Here is a 12,964-nt window from a genome sequence, read left to right as displayed (position 1 = left end):
ACCGTTCTCTCACTCTGGGAAGAGACCAGTTCTCTGTAGTGAGCCGGCGATGGGTTGCTCATGATGATGATGAAATATCACTTGCTTTAACGGTGAAGGAAAACATCGTGAGGAAACCTGCATGCCTGAGAGTTCTCCATAATGTTCTCAAAGGTGTGTGAAGTCTGCCGATCAGCACTTGACCAGAGCTTGGTAAACTATGGCCAATACCCTTCTCACTCTGAGAGGATACGCGTACTCTATCACTCTTATAAATAAACATGGACCAGAGCGAGATTAACTTTATTCCAAGGTGTAAGTCTGTAGTAGCAACATTCTGTATTAATAAACATAGACTAAGGAGGAAGCTGGAAGTAAAATAATGCGACTCTACTCTCGGCGTAAAATTTACTCCTCGGTGCCACATGGTTTAACGACTGACTAAGCATAATCTACGCACTAAGTATGCATATTTTGACCATAAGCCATAGCGTTTCTGTTTGTTGTGTATGATAATAATCAATAAAACGATTTTTGATTAATGAGATTTGTGTTTTCATATCATGTTTGTAACGCAAATTAGATTATTTCATTGATAATATAAAGTGAAACTGAAGCATTTTCTGAGTAATTAATTGCCATCAATACTTTCCAAATTCCCATGGCTTAGGAGTGCAGCACTCCTGCAGCGTCAGGATTAAATAGTTGGATCCATACATTTTTATGGTAATATCTCGCGAACTTCCTCTACTAATTAAAAAAAACTATGCAAATCGACCAGAAACCTAGGAGACATCGGTTTACAAAAACGCGCCGAATTGAGTACCTTCTCCTTTTATAAAGCCGGTTAAAAATGCAAAACAAAAATGGCGGTGCAAGTTATCAGCTGTGAAGTCAATGTCAACAAAAAATACTGTCACAGTTATAGGTCCGCTGGTCTATATCGTCTGTCACTGTCAAACACAGCATTCGTTCGCAGTTCGTTCGCTGACTCTCTCTTTTACTTTTTAATAAAGGGGCTGCCACACGTGCACGCTGTCATTCTGAAGTAAGGCTGGCATTGTTAAATCGGGCTTGCTACATGTTTATTAATAACATTGTTAAAACGAAGTTAATACTACGTTGGTCCTGGAAGTAACTAGTCCAAGTGTAGCTTAGGATAATGCTTGAAGTAAGCATTTTTTATTAATAAGGTTGTTAAAGTGAGCCAGCGACGGTTTGATCATGATAATGATAATAAGCAAGTAGGCACAAGTTGCAGAAAATTGTTAGTATTTACTTAGCATAGGTAGCCTGTTTAGAAAACCTTAACTTCGTCAACCGAGATTTCTAGTAACTTGACTCAGTAACTATAATAATTTATGCTTAGTGTAAACTAAGCTTAATATCTATAGCTTTTTTATACTATTTAGAGAGCTCTTTCTTTGTTTGTCGATAGATAATTTGACAATTTTATTTCTAAACCTCCAAAAAATACATATCATCCTTATTTTTAAGGGCTTAGGGTTGTGTTTAGCTTGTTTATCTAAGAGAAAGTAGCTTTCTAATTTTGTTTGTTTTACTCTAAGACCGTGATTGCATTCCACTTTTCACGGTCAAGCGCATTAGACTGTGTTGCCAGCGTACGAAAATTTCCCTGAGAATCGGGGAAATTAAATTGGTAGAGTTTTTTTGGAGAAAAGTAAGAGGCTTAAAACTAGCTAGCTAGACCTAGGCATTAACTTTATGTTTTAATTCAAAGCCAAAGTAGGCTTTGACTGTGATCTCACCTGGTGGTAAGTAGATATAAATATAACTATGAAAATATGATAAATACTTTATTGTTTAAATAATTAGACTACACTATAAACAATTAGGACATAATAAATGACTATAACTGAAATGTCCTTCACATGAATTCGAAGCCAAGAATAGTCATAGAGATTTATGCTAATGGTAGAGGGGAATTTTCTATCAAAAAAATTACTAATAAAGACAATCAGCCAATTGGCATTTTATAGTTGAAATCATCTGCTATTTGTTACTAAGGCAAGATTATAACTATACCATATTTAATTTATGTATGTAATCTGTCTGTCTGTTAAGACCTTCTTTCTCACGAAAGCGTGTAGATATCAGTTGAGTTTAATAATATTATCTAACACTAATGGTCTACGTTCCATTGAAATTGTGAAAAACAATCGTCTAAGTCAACGCAAACAGTTACAAGCGGACATTGGAAAGGACATACATACGGTCAGCCTCAGAATTCGAGTAGCAATTCCAAAAACTATTGCATCAAAAACCAGTCGTACTTAAGAACTTTTTCTATAAACACCACACAAACATCGGTTGTGCGCCCAACCGTGCCGTGCAGTGCAAGCGAATTCGATCATTAAGGTGCTAAACGAGTTTTGGCCTTTGACTGTACAATGTACATACATTCACGTCAAACACATGACTCTCCTTTGGGCTGCACTACAGTTGGGTCGCCACATAAAAAATCTGTATTTATGCCGTATTTTTGTCACTCGTAATTAAATCAAACCTACAGGCCTATTTCCCGTTGAAATATAACCATGTTTGATGACAAGGTTTCAAAGCACTAGCGCAAAGCGCAAAAATCCGTAGGCAAGTAAATCGTTATTTTTTATTCGGTCAAATTAAATCATCGATCATTCGTTTCCAACTATAAATACAGCAATAAACGATACCTACCTTGTATAATTTCTTAGTAATAAATATAAATAAAATCGACAGTTACTAAGTTATTGAAACAACCTATAAAAATGAAAATATATCCCTATTAAAAAGTGCTAATTAAAATCTATAACATAGTAACACTGAATAGATGTACTAACTTGCTGCACTTTATACACTTTACTGCCTGCACCACGGCTGAGTAGGCGCACGCCTTTGCCTGAATCCGAACCCGTTTGAAATTAAAAAAAAAGATTGAAAAAAGTTTTTATTCAAAATGGCGTACGTTTCCCGCGTTTTAAGACGCGCGTCGCCGTTCCTTTTTCAAAAAAGGCTGGAATCGACAATGGCGTCTTTGACAAAGGATGAAATACTCATTTTGCTTAGACCTCCTTACACGAATTGGAGTAATATTATAAGGGAGGCTGAAAAGGTAGTCGGGTATCCGACTTCGTTTATGAATTTGAGATGTCTCTTGAGTGATGAGTTTGCAAACTTGGCCCTTTATTTGAGGAAATTGGTAAGTTTTTTTATATCTGTAAATCAACCAAAATTGTTGCTAAATATGACTAAATATGCTAGTCCGTACCAAATTACTTCTCACGTGCCATTTTAACTCCATGGGTCAACTGGCATGTCAAAGTACGGTTCACATTTAAAATAAGGACTAAAATCGTACTTTCGGCATGACATTCTAAATCTATCCAAATATATAAAAGGAAAAGGGTGACTATGACTGACTCAAACTACTGGACGGATCGGGCTAAAATTCGGTATGCAGATAGCTATTATGACGTAGGCATCCGCTAAGAAAGGATATTTGAAAATTCAACCCCTAAGGGCGTGAAATAGGAGTTTACAATTTGAATAGTCCACGTGGATGAAGTCGCGAGCATGAGCTAGTTTTCACATAAGGTTAAAATGGCGCGTGATAAGTCATTTTGTACGCATAATACATGCAAGGTGCAAGCTGTGATGGCCTAGTAGTTAACACTGGGCTTCCTATTCTGGAAGGTCTGGGGTTTAATTCTTTTCGGAGTTATGTACGTTTCAAACAATTAAACTTGCTTTAACGGTGAAGGAAAACAATTTGAGGAAACCTGCGTCTCTGAGAGTTCTCCATAATGTTTCAACCGTTTTTGGCTACTGGTGGACTATGTCCTTCATCCTGAAAGGAGACCCGTACTCAGTCTTGTTGGTAGGGTGGAAACAAGCCTCCAGATCAGACCTGAATAAATTTGGAAGTTATTCCCAAAATGGCATAGTCGGGAATCAAACCCAGGACATTATAAGACCACTGCGCTAAGAAGGTCGTCAAAAGTCGATTATTGTACATATGTGCAGTTAGTTTGCGTGTCTACTTAATCGCGAAAGCAGGTAATGAGTCTTTCTTGCAGTTTTATTCAGTAATACCGTTTTTACCACAGAATCAGTACCCTTATTATAAATGCGAAAGTGTGTTTGTTTGTTGGTTTGTCCTTCAATCACGTCGCAACAGTGCAACGGACTGACGTGTTTTTTTGCATGGATATAGACAAAGACCTGGAGAGTGACATAGGCTACTTTTTATCCCGGAAAATCAATAAAATCCCACGGGATTTAACAAAAAAAACCTAATTCCACGCGGACGAAGTCGTGGGCATCAGCTAGTTCAAAATAATAATAGAATTGCTAAAGTCAAAGTGTTGGTTAAACGGAACGCAGCCCATAGATCCATACTAATATTATAAATACGAAAGTGTGTCTGTCTTTCTGCTAGCCTTTCACAGCCCATCCGTTCAACCGATTTTGACGAAATTTGGTACAGAGACAGCTTGGATCCCAGGGAAGAATCCCAGACAGACAGACAGACAGACCGACTGACAGTCCTGAATGGATTAAGCACCTATTATGAAACCTGTGAAACGAACCGATTATTTTAATCTATTCCAGGTAGGCAGTAACCACCTAGTAATGAAAACAGCAAAAAACGTTCTATACGGAGACTCAAAAAACCTTCAACCGTGGGGATTAGTAATACTCCTCCTTTCCAAGTCAGTCAAAACACCCACATTGGATTCCAAACCTATCTACGAACAGCAAAGACAATTAGCAGAACTAACTGAAATGATGAGAACAGGGCATTTAATACACAGAGGAATAGTAAATGTTCCATTTGCAAAAAGGTCCAAAAGTACCGAATCAGATATATTTGGGAACAAAATCGCAATTTTACTTGGAGACTATCTTCTAGTTACAGCGAATTCAATGCTTGCAGGACTTAAAAATGCTGATGTCCTATACATAGTATCAACCGCTTTAAAGGATTTGTCTGAGAGCGAATTCTTCGGGGAGAGAGATGAGCAAAACATGCCTATACCAGGCAAACCTAAAGTTGTTAACGATGATAACATAACATTTGAAACTAATTGTATAGAAGCTAATGATGTATTGGGTAAATCTAGGAAGGAATGGACAGCGAGAACTGTGTTCAATGGAGTAAGCTTGCTTGGGCGAGGTTGTCAAGCATCTATGCTACTAGGGAAACAGAATAGAGAAACACAAAACTTTGCATACCAATTCGGATGTCATGTAGGACTAGCTTGGCAAGCGGCTGCTGAACTACAAAAACTTACACACAATAAAGATCAATTTTGCCTGACAAGTGCTCCAGTTTTGTACGCATTAGAAGGAAATCCAGACCTTTATAAAATTATAGAGCAAGCGAGAAACGACGTTAACGACGTGGATTATGAAGATCTTAAGTTTAATATACTGAAAACTGATGCGGTTGATAAAACCAAGATGCTGTATGAAGATCATGCGAAGAAAGCGATGGCTTATATCGATAATATTGGACAGAATGAATCTGTTGATATGATTAAGAAGTTGATTAATACGTTTTAAGTAATATCTCTATTAATCTATAGAAGGGGTTATATCACTTGTTTATTCTAAATTCTGATTTCTGTAATATGAAGAGTGCTCGTTGAGTATAACGCGTAAAATTTAACTCCTCACGCGCCATTTTAACTGTGTCAAATTTCATGTTAAAAGTGCGATTTTAGTCCTTATTTTCAAAGCGAATCGTACTTTTGACATGACAGTTGTATCCAATAAATTATTATTATATTGCGATCTATCACAGTTTGGGGTGGTATTATTAGATGTTAAATTGATCAATTCGTTTTTGAGACTGATGGTAATATTAAATTATTTATTTTACATGTACTTATTTAAACATTATGCTACTCGTAAATAAATATTATATTTACACCTTATTATGTTTTTCATTTATAAAGAACTAGCTGACCCGCCCCGGCTTCGCTTGGGTGGAATTTAGATTTCAGGATTTTTGAAAATTTTACCCCGGGGGAAGAATTTTCAAAAATCCTGAAATTGGTAGGTACCTAGCTACATATTTTTTCTTTTGTCACCGAAAACCCAAATATTAATTTTCATGGAAATAACTTGAAAAATGACGGACTTTCATACAAACTTTCATCCCCTTTTAAACCCCATTGGCATTCGAATTTTCAAAAATCATGAAATACATATTTTTTATTCTTAACCGAAAGCCTAAATACAAATATTCATCGATGTAACTTTAAAAATGATAGACTTTCATACAAACTTCCATCCCCTATTTACCCCCCTTAGGGGTGGAATTTGGAAAAATCCTTTCTTACTCTTTACAAAGAACACACCCTCCAACTTTTTGTCTCTAGGACCAGCGGTTTAGGCTGTGCGTTGACATATATGTAAGTCAGTCAGTCAGTCAGTCAGTCAGGACTTTGAATTTTATATTATGTAGACTAGCTGATACCCGCGACTTCGTCCGCTTGGATTTACGGCACGGTGAAGCATAAACTGCTTCATATAAAATGTTCGTGATGTTTTGAATCCGTGCCTCGTCCGCGCCTCATACGTGGCACGGCTCGTGCCCGCCACGCGTTGGCATAAATCATCCTTTAGTCTATATTTCGAAGCCCCGTAGGTCATGTCTGTTTATGTCTTTTTCAAATTCAAAAACGTACAATATAACCATGTGACATTATGATCTTTATCTATACAAATCATATTTTATCTATGCATTGATCTAATCCTCATACATTAATTATAATAATCTAATTAGGCACTATATTGAAGCTTCGACATATTATATGCTAAGATTTGTGTATGCTCCAACCAAAATTCCTGAGTCTAATTTTTTTACATTTAAGAGCTAGCGCGCACCACTGTAAACCGTCCGTTTTTTTCGCAATGTCTGTGGACAAGCGCGCGCACTGCGGTATTAATTCCGCATGTTGCAGTCAAGGGATAACTTGTATCTGAATAAAAAAAAAGAAGACAGTGGACCTGGGTGCTGCTGGTCCCTTTTAGATGCATCGGGCATCCGAGGGGAAGAACAGTATTCGGGCCGGTGCACCCCGGTAACATAGCTAATAATCTCTCTTCGGCGATATTGTTGGCTATGACTAATAGCTTAATAGGCTGAGCCTCAATAGCTCAACTGGTAAAGGAGTGGACTGAAAACCGAAAAGGTCGACGGTTCAAACCCCGCCCGTTGTACTATTGTCGTACCTACTCCTAACACAAGCTTGACGCTTAGTTGGAGAGGAAAGGGGAATATTAGTCATTAAACAGGGCTAATATTCTTTTAAAAAAAAACACCTAGGACGTGCGGCGGGGGACCTCGTGAGTGCGTCCGCGGTGGAGGGTTCGCCTTGGCGGACGTCGCTGGATGGGTCGCGGTTGATTGCTTCGGTGTTCCCGTGACGCAGTCACAGTCGCCAGGCGACGCACAGGGATGCCGCTGGGTTTTAATGGGTATGTAGGGACACATATGCACATGTAACACGACGCAAGTGCACCTGACTCGGCGTATTGTCGCCGTACCTAGGAATATGTTTCATATTTTGTATCTAGTCCATACTTAGTTCACTTATTGGTAACACGTCATGTGAATAAATGTGATATTAAGGGAAGTTGGTATTTCCTTCCCCTTGTTCTTAGGAGAGGCCCAATTTCCCCTAAAGGTATTCCGGTCGCCTCTCGGCCGGCCACATACCTTCCCTCTAGTTGGTTGGCTGGCTGGCTTCCAGGAGGGGGGGATGCATAAACGCATTTCCCAGCGTTAAAAAAATGGTTACGGAACCCTAGAAAGTGACACCCAATTTGTAGTAATCTGGATGGAGGTTAACGCATATATCTACTTCCGGAACACAGCGTGCGCATCTTTCATCATATTTCACAAGATCCAATGTTTACGGACATTCTTCTGCTAAAGGTTGTCTCTTATCAAGCCCCAAATCTATAATCAAGTCATTAATTAAGCGATTATTATTAATATAATTAATAATTTTATTAATATTTTAATATATTTTTGTGAAACGCTTCAGTGTGTTTAGAATGCGATTAAATTATTGTTTGTCAGTGACTTAGATTCCAATAAAAAGGAAACGAGAGTTAGTGACCTCATCACGCGACAGATCGAGATAGAACACCCCGCACACCGCACAAAAATCTTTTAAAATAAGAGAATGATAAAACTAAAAAAAGTATATGATGTACATAACCATGCAAACTTCCACCGAAAATTGGTTTGAACGAGATCTAGTAAGTAGTTTTTGATTTATCGTGCAAAATGTCGATAAAATACGATTGTACTACGGAACCCTCAGTGCGCGAGTCTGATTCGCACTTGGCCGGTTTTTTTATTACTAAGTACTATAGCCCCAGGCCCTATTCTGAAAGGAGAACCGTTCTCAGTAGTGGGCCGATGATAAGTTGACATGTTTGATAATATGTTAATATCTAATAGGTAGAGGCACAGAGGTCTGTCTAGGAGAGATCGCTATCAAATTGTCATCCTAAATTAAGTTATTATGTCTGTTATATTAATAGATTAAAAATATGCATAATGTCTTAATAATATGCTATAATTATTATGACATAAAAATTATTAATTTATTTCTTTAAAAGACGTAGTAAATACCCAATTAAATAACTATAAAATCTATATAAGAATGTTATATAGGTCATGAATAAAAAAAAATCGGATGGTCTATGGTTTTTGTCGTAGCTTAGCTATCATACAGTTCCGAACAGAAAACACTATTTTTATCATTCAAGTCACTGTCACGTTACCGCTAGCCTTACTCTTACCTAGCCACCTAGCCCGAGTGAACTAGAGTGAGGGAACTCTCAGTTTGATCCTGAATCGACGATATGTCAAATACATATTAGGTTATGGTGACGTAAATTGAAATATAGCTACTTAATGGCGATTATACGCATTGCGTCTTCCGAGTTCTATCCGTCATCTGTAAGAATACCAGCAATTATCTACGACATAATGTCATAAGCTCCCATGCAAAACAAAAAAGAACGTATTTTGACGGACTCGGACTGGATGAGTGCGTAACTGCTGTTAGGGCTTATTATTTATTAGCTGATGCCCGCGACTTTGTCCGCGTGGAATTAGGTTTTTTAAAATCCCGTGGGAACTCTTTGATTTTCCGGGACGAAAAGTAGCCTATGTCACTCTCCAGGTCTTTATCTATACCCATGCAAAAAATCACGTCAATCCGTTGCACCGTTGCGACGTGATTGAAGGACAAACTAACAAATCAACAAAACAACAAACAAACACACTTTCGCATTTATAATGAGGGTACTGATAAGCCTACTTCTAAATATTTTTTTTTTGTTTTTTTTGTTACACTTGCGTCAAATGCACTAACATTATTGATGCCTGCCAGTGACGTCGAACCCTCGACGTTCTGTTAGAAGTTCCCTAACTGTCGTTGTCCCTAAAGTATGCCACACGACAAGAAAACGCTTTCGTGTCCAAACTGTACATTTACTAAACTGTGTTTCTGATAGTGATCAATAAAAAAATATTAATATCATCTGATCACATCTGATAACGATCTAACTTGAAGTCCACCCGGAAAATTTATTAAAAGTAAACATTTTACATTTTCTTTGGTGTATCGAACGATTGAGGGCACGGTGCATAAGCGGAGCGATTTACTTACATTTTTAGGGTTCCGTAGCCAAATGGCAAAAAACGGAACCCTTATAGATTCGTCGTGGCTGTCTGTCTGTCCGTCCGTATGTCACAGCCACTTTTGTCCGAAAATATAAGAGCTATACTGTTGAAACTTGGTAAGTATTAGGGTTCCGTATCTCCGTTCGATTCCGGGCACTTTCATTAATTAAACTACTTTATGCTCGCTTTTCTTCTCTTTTTCTTAGCGGATGTCTACGTCATAATAGCTATCTGCATGCCAAATTTCAGCCCGATCCGTCCAGTAGTTTGAGCTGTGCGTTGGTTGGTAGATCAGTTAGCCATTCAGTCAGTCAGTCAGTCACCTTTTCCTTTTATATATTTAGATATCACTTGCTTTAACGGTGAAGGAAAACATCGTGAGGAAACCTGCATGCCTGGAGTTCTCCATAATGTTCTCAAAGGTGTGTGAAGTCTACCAATCCGCACATGGCCAGCGTGGTAGATTATGGCCAAAACTCTGAGAGGACCGTGCTCTCTAGTGAGCCGGGGATGGGTTGATCATGATGATGATGATGATGATGATGTATCTCCAGAGAAAAATATCGGTTTTCTTGACAGACACGACGCGGTCAGATGGACAGACAGATAACAAAGTGAACCTATAAGGGTTTATTTTTTCCTTTTGAGGTACGGAACCCTAAAAACGTGCCTTACAGTACGCGACAGGTCGAGATGGCAATCGGGGTGGGGACGCCCCGCACACCCACACAGCCCCGGCGCTAACCCGGTGCAGGCGAGCGTGGGTGACGTGCAAGTGTGCGGAACGTCCCCCCCGCCTGATACCCCGATTGCCATCTCGACCTGTCGCGAGCTATACATTGCTAGGGAAGTACAGAAAAAGGACGTCAGAACATAATAGTTATCAGTAAATAGTCACTCAGAAAAATAATTAAACAATTTCAACTTTAATTACAACTTTTCTTTTTTTCTTCTTATTTTCTTCTTATCTTAATTGGTTATTATTTACATAGTTTTTTTTTAACGCCAAGTTGTTACAATGTTAGTCTATATTCAACAAAGTATAGTCCGCGATAGGCTGAGACGCCAATTGGGGTCCACATCAAGTTAATGATTGAATGAATGAATGAATGAAAATCTTTTTGATTCGTATAAACTTTTACAAGTGCTTACGAATAGTCGGATGCATCTACCACTTTGATTGACTGCGCTATCCACATATTGTGATGTAGTAGATTAATTTTTCATGAACACATATTTTTGTGATGTAACCACATATTAGCGGGTTTTTTGATTTTTCTGTCCGTCTGTCGTGTCTGTCAAGAAAATCTATAGGGTACTTCTCGTTGATCTAGAAACATAAAATTTGGTAGGTAGGTAACTCTTATAGTAAGTTTATCTACAAGTAAAGGAATAAATCCGAAAACCGTGGATTTGTGGTTACATCACACGATAAAAACTAAAATGTGTTAATGAACGAATAATTAGTATTTTCAATTTAAGTAAGATAACTATAACCAGTTTTCACTAGCCCTTAAATCCTCTTCAACCTAGTTGCCTGGTAGAGATCGCTTCACAGCGATAAGGCCGCTGATTGTATGTTCTTCTTTTACATGTTTCTTTTTGTGTCTTTTCTTTTTGGTGTACAATAAAGAATATTAAACTAAACTAAACTAAACTATACCAAGTGGGGTATCATAATATGAAAGGACTTTACCTGTATATTGTAAAACAGATTTTTATTTATTTTTATGCACAATAGTTACTGATGTATCGTGTAAAATGTCGAAAAAATACCTGATTACGGAACCCTCGGTGCACGGGTCCGACTCGCACTTGACCGGTTTTTTTTACATTTACCACATATTTTTTGGTTACATCACAAAAAAAACGCCGTTTTCGGATTTTTTCCTTTACTTATGCTATAAGACCCACCTATCTAACCTGCCTACCTAGTTTATTTAAAAAAAACTTTTTTACATTTAATTTATTACCTATTTTTTCCGCTCCGCTCAACTAATGTAATCGCCGCCGGATCAGTTCAGCGACTAGTCAACTTAGTTGTTGTGTTCTCACCCCTCTATATAAGCAATACAGTGCGCCACCACCCGGCAGTGTCATATAGACGTCCCTTATATATTTACATTTAAACAATATTTTCATTTACATTCAAAAAATTACTTACTTTTTTTGTGTCGATCCCGTTGCCTGTTGAGGAGATTCGGGCGGTGAGTAGGTACATATATTTTTTAATAAGAAAATATTTTTAATTTTTATAATATTTAAAAATGAATGAATTTTGTGTTTTAAAAAGAAATCAAAATATTTTTTGATTGAATTAAACTTTTACAAGTATTTTTGAATCGTCAAATAGGTACCTACATCTAACAAATATTTCACGATTGATCGATTCCTGTGCATTTATAAAACATCAATTATTTCTTAATTAAATGATTATAGTTTTCATAAATAAACAAAATTATAAAAAAGTAAAAAACAAATTGCCTATTTAAAAAAATCAATTGTCTATAATATTTTTGGATTGGATCGAATATCGTATATTTAAAATATGATTTAAATGGCTTTTTTTAACATTTGTGGGTTTATGTAATTTTAGCATGAAATTATATTTAGTTAAAATATTGATAAGTACCTGATGCCCACGACTTCGTCCGCGTGGAATTAGGTTCTTTTAAAAATCCCGTGGAAACTCTTTGATTTTCGTGATAAAAAGCAGCCTATGTCACTCTCCAGGTCTTTATCTATACCCATGCAAAAAAATCTCGTCAATCCATTGCACCGTTGCAACGCAATTGAAGGACAAACCAACAAACAAACACACTTTCGCATTTATAATAAGGGTACTGATATTGTAATGCCATCTTACAAGAAATAATACTTTTTTTGTGATTTAAGCACAAAAATGAGTTTTCAGATTTTATCCTTTACGTGTGTTCTAAAGACATTGCCACATGCCAAATTTCATGATTCTAGGTCAACGTGAAGTACCCCATAGGTTTTGATTTCCTTGACGAGCCTTGACAGACAAGATAGACAACGATGTGATCGTGTGAGATGTGTGATGTGATAAGGGTTCCGTTTTTCTCTGGAGGTACAGTACCCGTAGTATAAGATTTTACGTCGCACCAAACGTTGCTAGAATTCGAGTGTCGAAACACTTCTGCGTTATAGTAAACTGGATCTTAACTGCCTTGTTTTAAAGCTCAAGTTTGTCTACACATCTACAGTCAGCGCTCCAAGCGGAAACCTTTCGAAATTAAAATCAGTGGC

At 37.4% G+C, this 12,964-nt stretch overlaps 2 protein-coding genes across 6 annotated transcripts in view; both read left to right on the top strand.

The window, feature by feature from the left end:
- Positions 1-2,861: 2,861 nt before the first annotated feature.
- LOC117994682 (all trans-polyprenyl-diphosphate synthase PDSS2-like) lies at positions 2,862-5,880 on the top strand. The gene is made up of 2 exons (XM_034982637.2): positions 2,862-3,178; positions 4,591-5,880. The coding sequence occupies exons 1-2, from the start codon at positions 2,936-2,938 to the stop codon at positions 5,542-5,544; spliced, it is 1,197 nt and encodes a 398-aa protein (XP_034838528.1). The 5' UTR covers positions 2,862-2,935; the 3' UTR covers positions 5,545-5,880.
- Positions 5,881-11,767: 5,887 nt separating this feature from the next.
- Hdc (histidine decarboxylase) overlaps positions 11,768-12,964 on the top strand; it is a 28,518-nt gene continuing 27,321 nt past the window's right edge. For 4 of the 5 annotated variants that reach the window (XM_034982826.2, XM_069507899.1, XM_069507901.1 and 1 more), the window contains exon 1: positions 11,768-11,901. The gene's annotated coding sequence lies outside the window, so the exon portion shown is untranslated. Of the gene's footprint in view, positions 11,910-12,964 lie in introns of all 5 variants that reach the window. The other variant, XM_069507898.1, reaches the window with a different exon arrangement.

The sequence above is a fragment of the Maniola hyperantus genome, chromosome 27, assembly GCF_902806685.2.
Source record: "Maniola hyperantus chromosome 27, iAphHyp1.2, whole genome shotgun sequence".
In the NCBI taxonomy this organism is placed as follows: domain Eukaryota; kingdom Metazoa; phylum Arthropoda; class Insecta; order Lepidoptera; family Nymphalidae; genus Maniola; species Maniola hyperantus.
The sequence above is the reverse complement of the archived record's forward strand: the minus strand, read 5'-3'. Positions and strand labels throughout refer to the sequence as shown.